General features: G+C 42.0%; 1 protein-coding gene across 1 annotated transcript in view; it reads left to right on the top strand.

The window, feature by feature from the left end:
• The window catches only part of LOC138759231 (uncharacterized), a 92177-nt gene that overhangs the window by 41130 nt on the left and 38178 nt on the right, over positions 1–12869 (top strand). Inside the window, exons 2-5 of the mRNA XM_069929329.1 lie at positions 2968–3075; positions 4568–4643; positions 9416–9572; positions 11579–11624. Coding sequence (XP_069785430.1) covers positions 2968–3075; positions 4568–4643; positions 9416–9572; positions 11579–11624 — 387 coding nt within the window. The remainder of the gene's footprint in view (positions 1–2967; positions 3076–4567; positions 4644–9415; positions 9573–11578; positions 11625–12869) is intronic.

Below are 12869 nucleotides of genomic sequence, written 5' to 3'. Positions count from 1 at the left end.
CCTAACACTGTAAGGAGCTGCAGCTGAATGCATTTCTCACAGATGAAGTCAGGGATACTGTTGGCTTCCCTGACTATGCACACAGGAACATGTCCCTGCACCGTCTGCCAGTCCCACTGACTATAAAATAGAGGGAAAGAAAAGAGGGAAAACCTGTCCTTGCCTATTCCTTCTGGCTGAATGCTTTTGTTCCTCAGTAAGTTTGGCCTTGCCTCTTCACTTGCACCACCACCACTGTTCACTAATGTCCCACTCTTACAGTAGTCACTTCAAAGGGTTTCTATAGGTACATTAAAAGTAAAAGATTAGTGAGGGATAAAATTGGACCCCTTGTAGATAGGGTAGGCTATGTGAAAAGTCGGAGGAGATGGGGGAAATTTTAAAAGATTTCTTTTCCTCAGTATTCACTAGGGAAAAAAAATATTGTACCAGTTGAAGGAAAGAAAAATAATAGGGAGGTCATGAATCATATAAGGATAACTGAGGAGGTAGTGTTGGCAGTGTTAAAAAAGATAAAGGCGGACAAATCTCCAGGTCTGGACAAAGTATTCCCAAGGACACTCAGGGAGACTAGTGTACAGAAAGTGGGGCCATTAACAGATCTTTAGGATGTCACTGGTCACAGGGCTAGTGCCAGAGGATTGGAGGGTGGCTCATGTTGTTCCGCTGTTTAAGAAAGGGTCCAAATATAAGCCTGGAAATTATAGACCTGTGAGTCTGACGTCTGTGGTAGATAAGTTGATGGAAAGTGTTCTGAGGGATGGCATTTACAAATATTTGGAAGAACAGACAGATGCAAACATGACAAACTTCCACATTGATGGAATTTTATTGAAGGCCATAAGCATTGTCAGGAAGAATTAGAGGACCAAATTTGCAGAGTGATATGCAGCTGAAGGAAACCTGAAGTTGGAATAGTAGGCAATTTCAACTTTCCACATCCAGTATTGACTGTAAAATGGCTGGATGGTTTAAAGTTTGCATCTGTCTGTGTGTCTGTGTGTCAATAAAACGTCTGGGCTCTGTGGGGTCACCAGTGTAGCGACTGCTACAACACAGAAAGCACACCACTGAATTCTATGGGGTTTCCAGTAGAACTGTTTATTTGAATCTCGTGCGCGCCTCTTTAAGGCCATGGGAGTTCTGCCCCGTGTAGCAGTGATGTCATCACGTGTCCCAGGACGCGAGCTGTGGCCTAAGCCACAAGGCACTGAGGAAGCCCCCGACGGTGCCATCTTCTGCAGCAGCCCTGCCAGTGCAGCGGAACAAACGATGCCGGTTCACTTACAGAGATGTGTGCCACCACACAACATTATTATTGCTGTATTTTCCAAATTCATTAGATAATTGGTGATAATTTTTTTCTTTGGGGTGTTGCTAGCTAGAATGCACTACTTGAAAAGGTGGAAGAGAAATTGGAGAAAGATGTGGGAAGGAAAAGTTTCAATGTTTATAGAGAAAAGAGCAGTCTCACCCCCCCCCCCCACCACCACAGGCATGAGGGGCCAAATGGTAGCCTTCTGTGCCAAACTCTTTTTCTAAAGAATTCTTCAGACCCAATTACTCTCCAGGCCCACATCTGTCTTCATTAGCAAATGTCTTCAGCCTAGTTCAGCCAGTAGGAATTAGATTAGCCTAGTTCTGCACTGATTTTTATATTGACAAATGCTTTCCCAGTAAAACTCATGGTTCAGGCAGCCTGCACTTCACCTCTTTCTTCTGATGAGTAGTAACAAAGCTGTAAAATTAGGAGTGATGACCTAGAACTTGGTCAAAGAACTTTGTTCAATGAGCAACTTGTGGAGCAGAAAATCAGAGTTTTAGGGAGGGATTAGGAGTGACAATAGGAAGTTGGCACCTGGCAGCCAATGAAGGATAAGCAGGAAGGGCAACATTGTGTGAGACGTCTTGAAGTTGAAGAGATTGCACAATGATGGTCCAGTGGTGAGGAATTTGATGATCAAAATACCAATATGATTCATAGCAATATTAAAGTCGGAATCTGTATTAGGCAGCAATTTGTGCATGAAGTTTTGTGTTGGGTGAGGTTATAGACAGTTGGTTCAAGCTTATGGAGGATGATGGCTCATCAAGCGCCCACTCAGTCACTGCAACCTGACAACTGAACTCAGTACTAGCCTTCACTGTTCAGACCAGTCCGTCCATGATTTCCTTGTCCACTCCTCCCTCCCTACCAAATGATCCCTTGGGACCTACACCTGTGTTTGCAGGTGACGCTCCACTTGCATCCACACCTCTTCCCTCAACATTATTCAGGGCCCCAACCAGTCCTTCCAAGTGAAGCAACATTTCACTTGTGAATCTGCAGGGGTTATCTACTGCATCGGGTGCTCCCGTTGTGGTCTCCTCTACATCGGAGAAACTGGACGCACCTTGGCTCTGTCTGCTGCAATAGCGTGGATCTCCCAGTGGCCACTCATTTCAATTTTCCATCCCATTCCCTTGCTGACATGTCTGTCCATGATCTCATGTAATGCCAGGCTGAGACCACCTGTAAATTGGAGGGGCAGCATCTCATCCTGGGCACCCTTCCAACTGGATGGCTTTAATATTGACTTCTCTGGCTTTGGTTAAATGTCACCCCCATCCTACCCCCCACCCTCCATTGCCTGACTTCTCCTTTTGCACAGACATGATAAATTCCACCCAGTCCCTTATCACAACACCTTTTGTTGGTCTGGATTCCTGCACCATTGTTTGAATTCTGAGACTTTCTGATGTATCCTGCTTCTGTCTTTTCTGATTTAAAAATAAAAATATTTATTTATTTTTTTAAAAGACCCGAAGCATCAGGAATAGTTATTTGTTTCCTATAGATGCTGAAGAGATCAGCTCAGTTCCTCCAGTTTTCACCACAATCTGCAGCCTATTTTGTTTCTCTCATTTGACTTTATTCTTCAATGTAATCTTCTGCACCAATGTAATTGGAGTCTGTTTTATCTACAGCATGCATCCTGAACATCCAGACAGACAAAGACCCCATCACTGATTGTAATCCTCAGCTTGCCTCCTTGTGTGATATTCTGGAAATTATCTTGCGGAAAGGAATCCGACGTAAGTAACTGTGTACTGGCACATTTTCTTATTTTGGAACATATCAACCTTCGTTGGATTCTTGAAGCCTAATTCCTGGTAGTTTGGTTGAACCATGAAAAGAAAGGATTTTCACTTCTGGTGTCTTTCAAAACTTAAGGATGCCTTAAAACTCTTTACACCAGAATATTTTTGAAGTGTCCATTGTGATATTGTAGAAAATGTGATAACCAGTTGTTTTGCCTTCATTTTCAGGATCTAAACATTGCTGGCATTTATTGCTTCTCACACAATTGTAATGGCATTAGAAAGGTCACAGATTATACCTTCCCAAAAATGTGTGTTGGTAGATTAATTGGCCAACTTAAATTGCTCCTAGTTGTAGGTGAGTAGAATCTGGGGAGAGATGATGGGAATGTAGGGATAATAAAATAGGAGAGTGCACATGAGTGGTTGGTGTTGTCTTGTTGGGCTGAAGGGATTGCTTCAGTGCTGAATGTTTCTGTGACTATCTCTGATTGCCCAATTCTGTCCAACCATTTGATAAGAACTATGGGCGGCACAGTTAGTGCAATCTCTTACTGGCCAGCGACCCAGGTTCAAATCCGGTGCTATCTGTAAGGAGTTTGTATGTTCTCCCTGTGTCTGCGTGGGTTTTCTCTGGGTGCTCCGGTGCACTCCCAACCTTTTTATAAAAAAAAAGAGTAAGTTAATTGGTGTGATTGAGGGGTGTGGGGTTGTGAGCCAGAAGGGACTGTTACTGTGCTGTGGATTCAAGTTTAAAAATTTTAAATCTTGGCTTTGCCTCTAATTTCTCCATCTGTTCTCCAATTAGGAATGTGCCTCGATGAAAGTATGTATCTCAATTAAGTTGGCCAAAACTAAAAGTGGTATATCAGATGTGGTTTAACCAACAGCAAGACTGTCCTACTTTCAACTCCATCCCCCTTTTAATAAGGCTGATATTCCATTCATTCCTGACGACTTGCACGTTAACTTTGTGCTTCAAGTCTACCAGCATTCTGAAGTCACTGTTCATTGAAACAATATCCTGCCATTCTGTTCTTCCTTGACAAAGTGGGTAAGCTCCCATTTCTTCACTATTTACCCATTATGACAAATCTTTGCCCATCCATTTAATCTCTCATGATCTCCTTGCAGGATCTAATTTTGATTTCCTACTTTTATGTAGTCAGTAAATTGGCTTGATTCCATCATCCAAGTCCTTAATACAAATCGTAAATAGTTGAAGCCCCTGAGATGATCCCTCTGGTATCTCACTGGTTATAAATTTTCAACCTGAAGATGTTCTGTATATCCCAATTTAGTTACCCAATTTCTTGTTCCTGTTGTGATTAGATGTTATTCTACCAATTTGTTCCAGAGATTGGGCAGAATGAATGATGAAGATATTGCAATGTATGGGAAAATAGGTTAGGAGTTCTAGTGCATTAAGAAAAGGAATCCAGGTAAATAAGAAGGATTTAACTGTTGTATGGTTGTCTTGTTATAGAGCCAGTCCTGGGGCTGAGGAGAAGAGACTACTGGCATTGGATAGAGCAACTTCCACAACAAGATCACTGTCAGGGGTAATGCATTTTCATCAATTTCATTAAATCTCACTCTGGCGATGAGGCCATTAGTCCTATCATGAACGTCAGCTCTTTGAAAGACCTGCCCAATTGGACCCATTCCTCCACTCATTCATTTGGCTTGTGACTATTTCCTTTTGACCAATCAGAATAAGATTATATTGTCATGAAGTTTGTTGTCTTGCAGCAGCAATCATAGAGCAAACAGTCACATTATAACCATCTTACAACATCACTATAAAAATATTAACAATAATACTGCATGAAAAGTCAAGCCGTGTCTGTGGTTCATTGACTATTCAGGAATCTGATGGCACCGGGGAAGAAGCTGTCCTTGTGCCGCTGACTGCTTGTCTTTAGGTTCCTGTACCTTTTTCCAGATGGTAGTAGAGTGAAGTGGGCGTGTCCTGGGTGGTGTACCTCTTTGAGGATAGAGGCTGCTTTTTTAACATACCACCTCGTGTAGATGTCCTTGATGGAGTGAAGTCTGGTGCCTGTAGGCCAAGTTAACAACCCTCTGGAATTTATTCTTGTCCTGAGAGTTAGTGCCTCCATACCAGGCACTGATGCCACCAGCCAGAATGCTTTCATGGTACATCTGTAGAAGTTTGAGACTCTTCGGTGACGTACCGAATCTCCTCAGGCACCTCACAAAGTATACCCGCTGGCGAGCCTTCTTTGTGATTGCATCGAAGTGGGGGCTCCAGGACAGATCCTCGGAGATGTTGCTATTGCATTTGTTGCTGCTACTTCATTTGACTATGGTACATTTGGTCATTGAACTCTGACATAAACTCTAAATGGCTTTGAGAATTTTAGCAAGCATTGTGACTGCAGAAGGCTTGAGGGGAAAAAAATATCTGAGGTCTCGAGATGAACTTTGACTTTCTGTAAAGCTCCATCTACATTGCACACCACATTTCTACAAGAGTCAGTGAAAGAACTTGCATTTAGAACCATTTGTTCCTGAGGGTGATTTTTCAATTACTTGTAGATGAAGATGATCAGGCTTGTTAGTGTGTAAGCTTTCTGTGCCTAGAATGATGAACAGGATTAGAAAGTATGATCTATTCCAAATGGAAACTTGATTCACTAATGCAGAGTTGTTTCTGCTTTTGTTTTTATTTATCCACAACTGTTATCGTATGTCTTACGGAGCTGAACTTGGCATAGGCAACACTTTGACAATCGCTAAACTAATTTCTCCATTTCCACCCTTGTGTGTTGTGCTTGCGAGCTTCACCTGTGTATGGGCACTATAATTTTAGATGAACCATGGCCACTCAATCTGATCCACTATCTGTATGTGTGTCCCATAGGTTATTGTGCCTGCCAACAACCTCAAAGCCTCCGTCTAGTCCCTATTCCCCAAGTGGAGTAGGCAGAAAATGATAACCATGTCTCACTCGTCTCTTCAATATATGCCCACTGTGAAGGTTTTCCTCTTTTTGTGGGTGCTCTGTGATATCCTATCCCACTACTACCTCTGTAGTTTGTATTAATTTCCCACTCTTCAACTAGGTTCTTACTAAGACTCAACACTACAACCACACATCCTTTATCACCTTCCATTTCCTTTCCCCCGCCTCTTTCTATTAGTTAACTCTGTGGTGGCATGGTTAGTGCAACAGTGTTACAGCGCCAGTAATTGGGACCGGGGTTCGAATCCTGCACTGTCTGTAAGGAGTTTGTATGTTCTCCCTTTGTCTGAGTGGGCGTACCCCAGTTTCTTCCCACCATTCAAAACATACAGTGGGTTATAGGTCAATTGTGTGTAATTTGGCGGCAAGGGCTCATGGACCAAAAGGGCCTGAATATCTAAATTTAAATAAGTAAATTTACACTCTTAGTTCCACTGCAGGCCCTTGACCCAAAACGTTGGACCATCTCTTTCCCTCCAAACATGCTCACAGACCCAGTAAGATCTTCCACCATTATGTGGGTAGGGAAAAAAAGGTAATCTGCTGGAGGACTCCGCAGGTCGAGTAGCATCTGTTAGGGGAGGGGTGTGTGTAGGAATTTCTGATATTTGGGTCCAAACCCTTCATCAAGTCGCTGGCCTGAATGTTTGATCTCCAACCATTGTAGTTTTCTTCCTTTTGAGCAAATGAAATACATTCCCTTTTGCTATTATTTACCAAGGTTCCTTGATGCTACCTTCGTGTCCAGGACAACCACTTTCACCTCAGCTCTTTTGTTCATTTTTTTGGATTAGGCTGTGTTCTGCAACTGAATTGCCTTTGTGAAACCCAGATTCGATATCGGTGAACAAGTGCCTTGTGCCTTTTTTTAGCATACTGTTAATGAGACCATTCATCAATTTGCTACAGATTTCGATTTGTCTGATTTGGGTGGTAATTTTCTGGGTTGGATTTCTCCTACTCTTTCTGGGGAGTTCTGGGTAATTGCCTATCTGGAGGAGCTTGCTTGAGACTGCCAAATCTGTACTTGAACCATGGTGTTATCTGGTCTGACGGCCTTTGCTGTATCTGATTCTTTTAGCTGCTGCTTTATATCATGTGAACTGGCCTCTATCATGGATGGGTTCAACTTGATTCTATGTTGAAACTGAACATTTGTTCATTAGTCTGTGCTGAACATGACTGCTTATGTTGGAGCCTTGTGTTGAACTCCCCCAACATTGAGGATGGGGCTAACCTGGAATCCCTTCCAAAATAGCTTGGAGAAAAAAAGGTCCTGACATTGTCTGTCCATTTCTCTCCATAGATGCTGCCAGCCCTGCTGAGTCCATCTAGCTTCGGTTTGTTTATCAACTTAATTATCCACTAGTTATTAGAAGTGGTGGTAATGCTTTGCTCTGATTTGTTACCATGGGATTGCTTTTGGTTAGCATGTATGTGGCCAATTTTCCCATTTTTCCAGGTATGCTTGTTCCTGGTATGTCCTTGTGCATTTTTCATTTAACTCGGGTCTGATTTTCTGACTATAATCATGAAACATATTGGTAACATGATAAAAGATAGTCCTGCTGCTGATGTCCACAGTGCGTCATACTGCCCAATCAGAGTCTCAAAACAAAATGCGGCCATTTCTTGTTAAGTCAGGCGGCATTTGTAGAAAAAGAAATAGTGAAATTATGAGACAAAGTTGAGATATATAGAGAGAAATGTTCCCCTTTGCAAAGGTATCTATAACCTGATGGTACAATTTAAAGTAGTAGATGTAAAGGGGATTGAGGAAGAATTTCCAGAAGGTGGTTGAAACCTGAAAGGGCGGGGGAAGCTAGGTACCAACCTAACATTTTTAGAAGCATTTGGTTGAGCACTTGTATCACCATGGCATGAAAAGCTATGAGCCAAGTGCTGGAAGATGGGTTTGCAATATGCTATATATTTGTGTACATAATGACTTGCACAGATGTGGTGTGGTCAGTTTTACTACTGTATGCCTCTATAGAGGCTAGTCAGTGTTGGCAGATGCCTAGCTAGCTGTGAATACCAAATGACAGACTGTTGCATGACTAGCCTATGAGATGACTTGAGCCAACCCCAAAGGTTTGTAGAGTGAAATTAGGTTAATTGAATTAGGATGTGACTTTGTCATATTCAAATCTGGCAGGATGGTCTGTCTGGTTTGTGATTCAGCATCAAGGTTGAATACAACTGAATGGCTTGCTGGGCCATCTCAAAGGCAGTTAAAATTTGAGCATATTGGAATAGAGCAACAGATTCCTTTCCTTATAAGAACTAAACTGCATGGGCTTTACCACTATCTGCTTCACGACCACAAACAAGACTATTAATAAAACACAAAATGCCAGAGAAACTCAGCAAATCGCGTAGCGTTCTTTTGTAGCAAAAATAAAGATAGTAACAAACGTTTCAGGCATGAGCCCTTCATCAAGGTAGGAGTGAAAAGCAGACAGGTGCCTGAATAAAGTGGTGGTGGAGGATGGGCAGGGGGAAGAGCACGTGCCCACAGATAAGAGGTCACGGTTGGGATGGGTGGGAGGGCAGAAGAGGGAAAAGCTGAGAACTACTGTTAACTTCCTTGCTTGTTCAATTTACCAGAACAGGATTGGAATTTGCACCTAAGATTTGTTATTTGGTGACTTCACTCCTGAGCTATCGTTTCTTTTATTGGACCATAATTTTCTGTGGGTTGGCATCTTTTTTTTTTTTTTTTATTAAATTTTTTATTTTTCACACCATAAATCACAATAGCCATGATATACACTTTTTCTTTTCCACACATTTACAGTGACTTTTTGTGGGTTGGCATCTTGAAGTCTTTCCAGCTGGTTGGTATATACAACTAGATTTTAAATTTTATTTACATAGCAAATTGCTGCTGACGCTCTATCAAAAGCGACCTCGATCTGAGTGCAGAACTAAGCAGCTCCTTAATTATGATGGTTGAATTCACTTTTAGGTCCGAATAGAGAGAGAGAATTGGAGGAGGAACATGATTAACCTGATTAATCCATTAAAATGACAATGATCCTGAAGAAATTGCTCTCCATTTGTGATTGTTGTGCTGGGTTACATTTTGACAAAATGTAACATTTAATTTGTTGTTAATGATACTCAAACTGAAATAAAGAAGCCTTCATTTTCTGGGCTGAATTTTAATGTGTGCTAGCCATACAAATAGTAAATGCCTGTCAGAGGGAGGCGGATGTCAGGGTTTCATTTGTGGGAAAACTCCCTGTGGAACGTTGCAGTTTAACCACACACCTGGCCTGAATTGGATTAGTATTTGTCAATTAAAACAGTGATTAATTGACTGTTCCTTTCTTCTTTTCCCAGATTGACTCAGCTCTCTGTAGCCTTGATGAAAACCAGTGCCTGCAAAAAGACACTGACAGCACAAGGCCGAGGGCGACATTATATCCGTCAGGCAATGCATCAGAAAATCATGGCAGTTACAGTACACCATTTTCTCCACTGTCCAAAACTCCAAGAGGTATCTGCATGTATTTCTAAATTGTTTTATGACAAAAGAAACTCCTCTTTTGCCAATATTTGGACACCACACAACCCCTACCTATCATGTCTGTTTATTCCTTGGATATTACTCCACTCCTTTCATGCTTCTTCCTTTAATTTGCTTTCACAGATCCCTCTATCCCACTCCATCATCCATTCTTTTATCAGTGGAACTTTGTTCCAGTTCCTAATTTTGGCAATGAAACAAATAAGAACATCCATTAGAAATGGGAGCAGGAATTGGCCATCTGGTCCGTCGAGCCTGCTCCACCATTCAACAAGATCATGGCTGAACTGACCATTGGCTCATCTCCACTTACTTGTTTGTCCCCCAAAATTTTTAATTCCCCTATTCTTCAAAAATCTATCTGTTTCTTAAACATAGTTAAAGGGGCTGGTTCTACTGCTGGCTTGGGTAGAAAATTCCACAGATTTGCTATTCTTTGGGAGAAGCAATTTCTCTTTGTATTAATTTTAAATCTTCTTCTCTGAATCTTGAGACCATCTCCCCTAATTTTATCCTCACCTGCCAGTGGAAGCAACTTCCCTGTTTTTTTTTCGTCTGTGAAGTGTTGCAATTTGGCAAGCCAAACCAGGACAGGACTTGCATGGTGAATGGTGGGCACTTGGGGAATGTTTTAGAACCAAGAAATGTACAGGTACAGAGTACCCCGAAAGTGGCACTTTCGGGGTTGTGAAGAAACCACTTGGCATCCTGGCTTTCATTGGGCAGGATACAGAGGTGCAAAGGTTGAGACCTCATGATTTAGCTGGTCAAGGAGTAGATGAGACCACACTTGGAGTACTGGGTGCAGTTCGGACTGCCTGGCTATAGGGAGGACATTAATTAGAAGGGTGCAGAGGTGATTCACCAGAATATTGCTGCAACTGGTGGGCAGCTTGGACTTTATTCCCTGGAGCATAGGAGGCCGAGGGGTGATCTTCTGGAGGTTTATAAAGTCATTAGAGGCATGAATTATTCCCAGGGAAGATGGTTCTAGAAGGCATGGGCTTAAGGTTGGAGGGGAGAGATTTAAGGTGGGACATGAGGGTCTCTGTTTTCACTCAGAGGGTCGTCTATATCTGGAATGACCTGCCAGAGGAAGCCATAGAAGCAGACACAATAACAACATTCAAAAGACATTTGGACAGATTTATGGATTGGAGGAACTCTGAAGGATATGGACCAAATGCAAGCAGATAGGCCTGGTCCAGGATGGCAACCTGGATTGTGATGACTTGAAGGGGATTGTTATTAGTGTGAGGAATAACTGATGTCATGTGAATAAATGTCCCTAAGACATTCCATACTGAAGGCTGGGACTGATAGCTCCTATATTTTCAGAGCAGGGGCACAGGACTGTAGACAGTCCAGTAAAATACAATTGGAGGAGGTAATAAAAATCCAGTTTTGATTGCATGTATAACTATAGGGCAACCTCAGCACTAGCCATCATGTAAAGCAGTCTCTCCTGCATCAACTGGCTTTAGCTCTCGCTGCCTTGGGAAAGCAACCAAGATATCAAAGGTCACATGTTTTCTTCACCCCTGTACTTCCAGGGTGATTTCTTCTGTTATCAGACTTTTAAATAGACCTCATTGGTAAAGGATTATGGGAGAATTACCTTTTTCTTTTTTTCCTTTCATGGTGGGGAGGGGGGACTTTTCATTTTTCTATTTCCTACTTTGAAGGATCGACACGGTGTGTAATTTTGTATTTATAAACAGTAGTGCAGAATTTGATCATGTGTTGATTCTTCCTTTATATATCAACATGTAGTTTGGTTCTGGTATTGTATCTATCTGTGATGTTTCTTTGTTGTTTGTTTTGTAATTTTATGTTGATTGAAAATCCTTAATTAATTTTTTTTTAAAAATGGGCAGATCCAGAAAAGTGCATTCAGAAATACTAAGAGATTGGTCTCTGAGTCACTGATCTGTACTATTCAGATGTTAACCTCTCCTTTCCCTTTTTTGATTTAGTGGTATGATCCTGAGAGCTCTGTCCTGGCCAATGAATGTTTTGCAGGTATGTGATCTTGTCAGATTCTGGCTTTTCTCTGTTTCGACCTCTTCAGGTTGGGGTTTCTGTTCTCTTATGGGGCAACAAGGGTTTCTATAGAGTCGCAAAAGAATTCCAAGTAATGGTTAGTGCCACACTGTTACAGTGCCAGCGATCGGGACCAGAGTTCTAATCATGTGCTGACTGTAAAGTTCTCCCCGCGTCTATGTGGGTTTTCCCCAGGAGCTCTGGTTTCCTTCCACTGTTCAAAACTTACCGGGGATTATAGGTTAATTGGGTTTAATCGGGCAGCATGGGCCCCTGGCCCGAAATGGCCTGTTACCGCGCTGGATGTCTAAATTTTAAAAATTAATTTTGAAATATTTAAGAGGCCAGTAGAATTTCTGCCAGCGACCCAGATATAATCCTGGCTTAGATGCTGTTTGTGTGGAATTTGCATGTTCTTCCTGTGTGTATGAATGCCCAGTATCCTCCTTCATGCCAAAGATGTGAGGGTTGGGAGGTTAATTACTTCTAGTGTGTAAAATGTGGGAGGAGTTGATGGGAATGTGAGAAAAATAAAATAGAATTAATCTAGAATTATTTCAAATGATTTTTAATGGTTAATGCAAACGTAGTCAGCTGAAAGACTGGTTTCTGTGCTGAATGAGTATAAAATGGTTCTATAGAATGTGGTGGCTTGCCCACGCAACAGGCAAACCGGCTCATGGAGTTGCGGGCAAGTCCGTGGCAGATCTAACTGTGAGACCTCAGAGTGCAGGGCAAGCCCACAGCTTGGCGGCTGACGTCATATAAGTCCCAAGAGTCGCAAGCGTCATCAGGTTCCGAGGGATTTAAGCACGTGCGAGAGTTCTATTAAAGTCACTTGTTTCAACTCTGCATGCCTAGTGCGACTACAAGAATAACAAAAAAGATTAAAATCAGAGAGGAATTGGTAAGGTAAGGGGTTTATGGAATGGTTGGGTTGCTTGTAAAGTGAAGGGTTTATGGGGTTGGATGAAACATTTCAGAAATAGATCAAGATTTAGGTTTGAGGTAATATGAGCTTTAAATTTAAATTTTGAACAGTGGGAGCTCCAGGGAAAACCCACGCAGACAGGAGGAGAAGGTATAAGCTCCTTACAGACAGCGTGGGATTCAAACCCCAGAACTCATTGCTGGCACTGTAAAGGTGTTGCACTAGATGCTACGCCAACTGTGCCACTTTTTGGGATGAATGAAAAGATTTATAAGACATGCAAGATTTATAAA

This window comes from Narcine bancroftii, chromosome 3, assembly GCF_036971445.1.
Source record: "Narcine bancroftii isolate sNarBan1 chromosome 3, sNarBan1.hap1, whole genome shotgun sequence".
Lineage (NCBI taxonomy): Eukaryota > Metazoa > Chordata > Chondrichthyes > Torpediniformes > Narcinidae > Narcine > Narcine bancroftii.
This window is presented reverse-complemented; position numbering and strand designations above follow the sequence as displayed.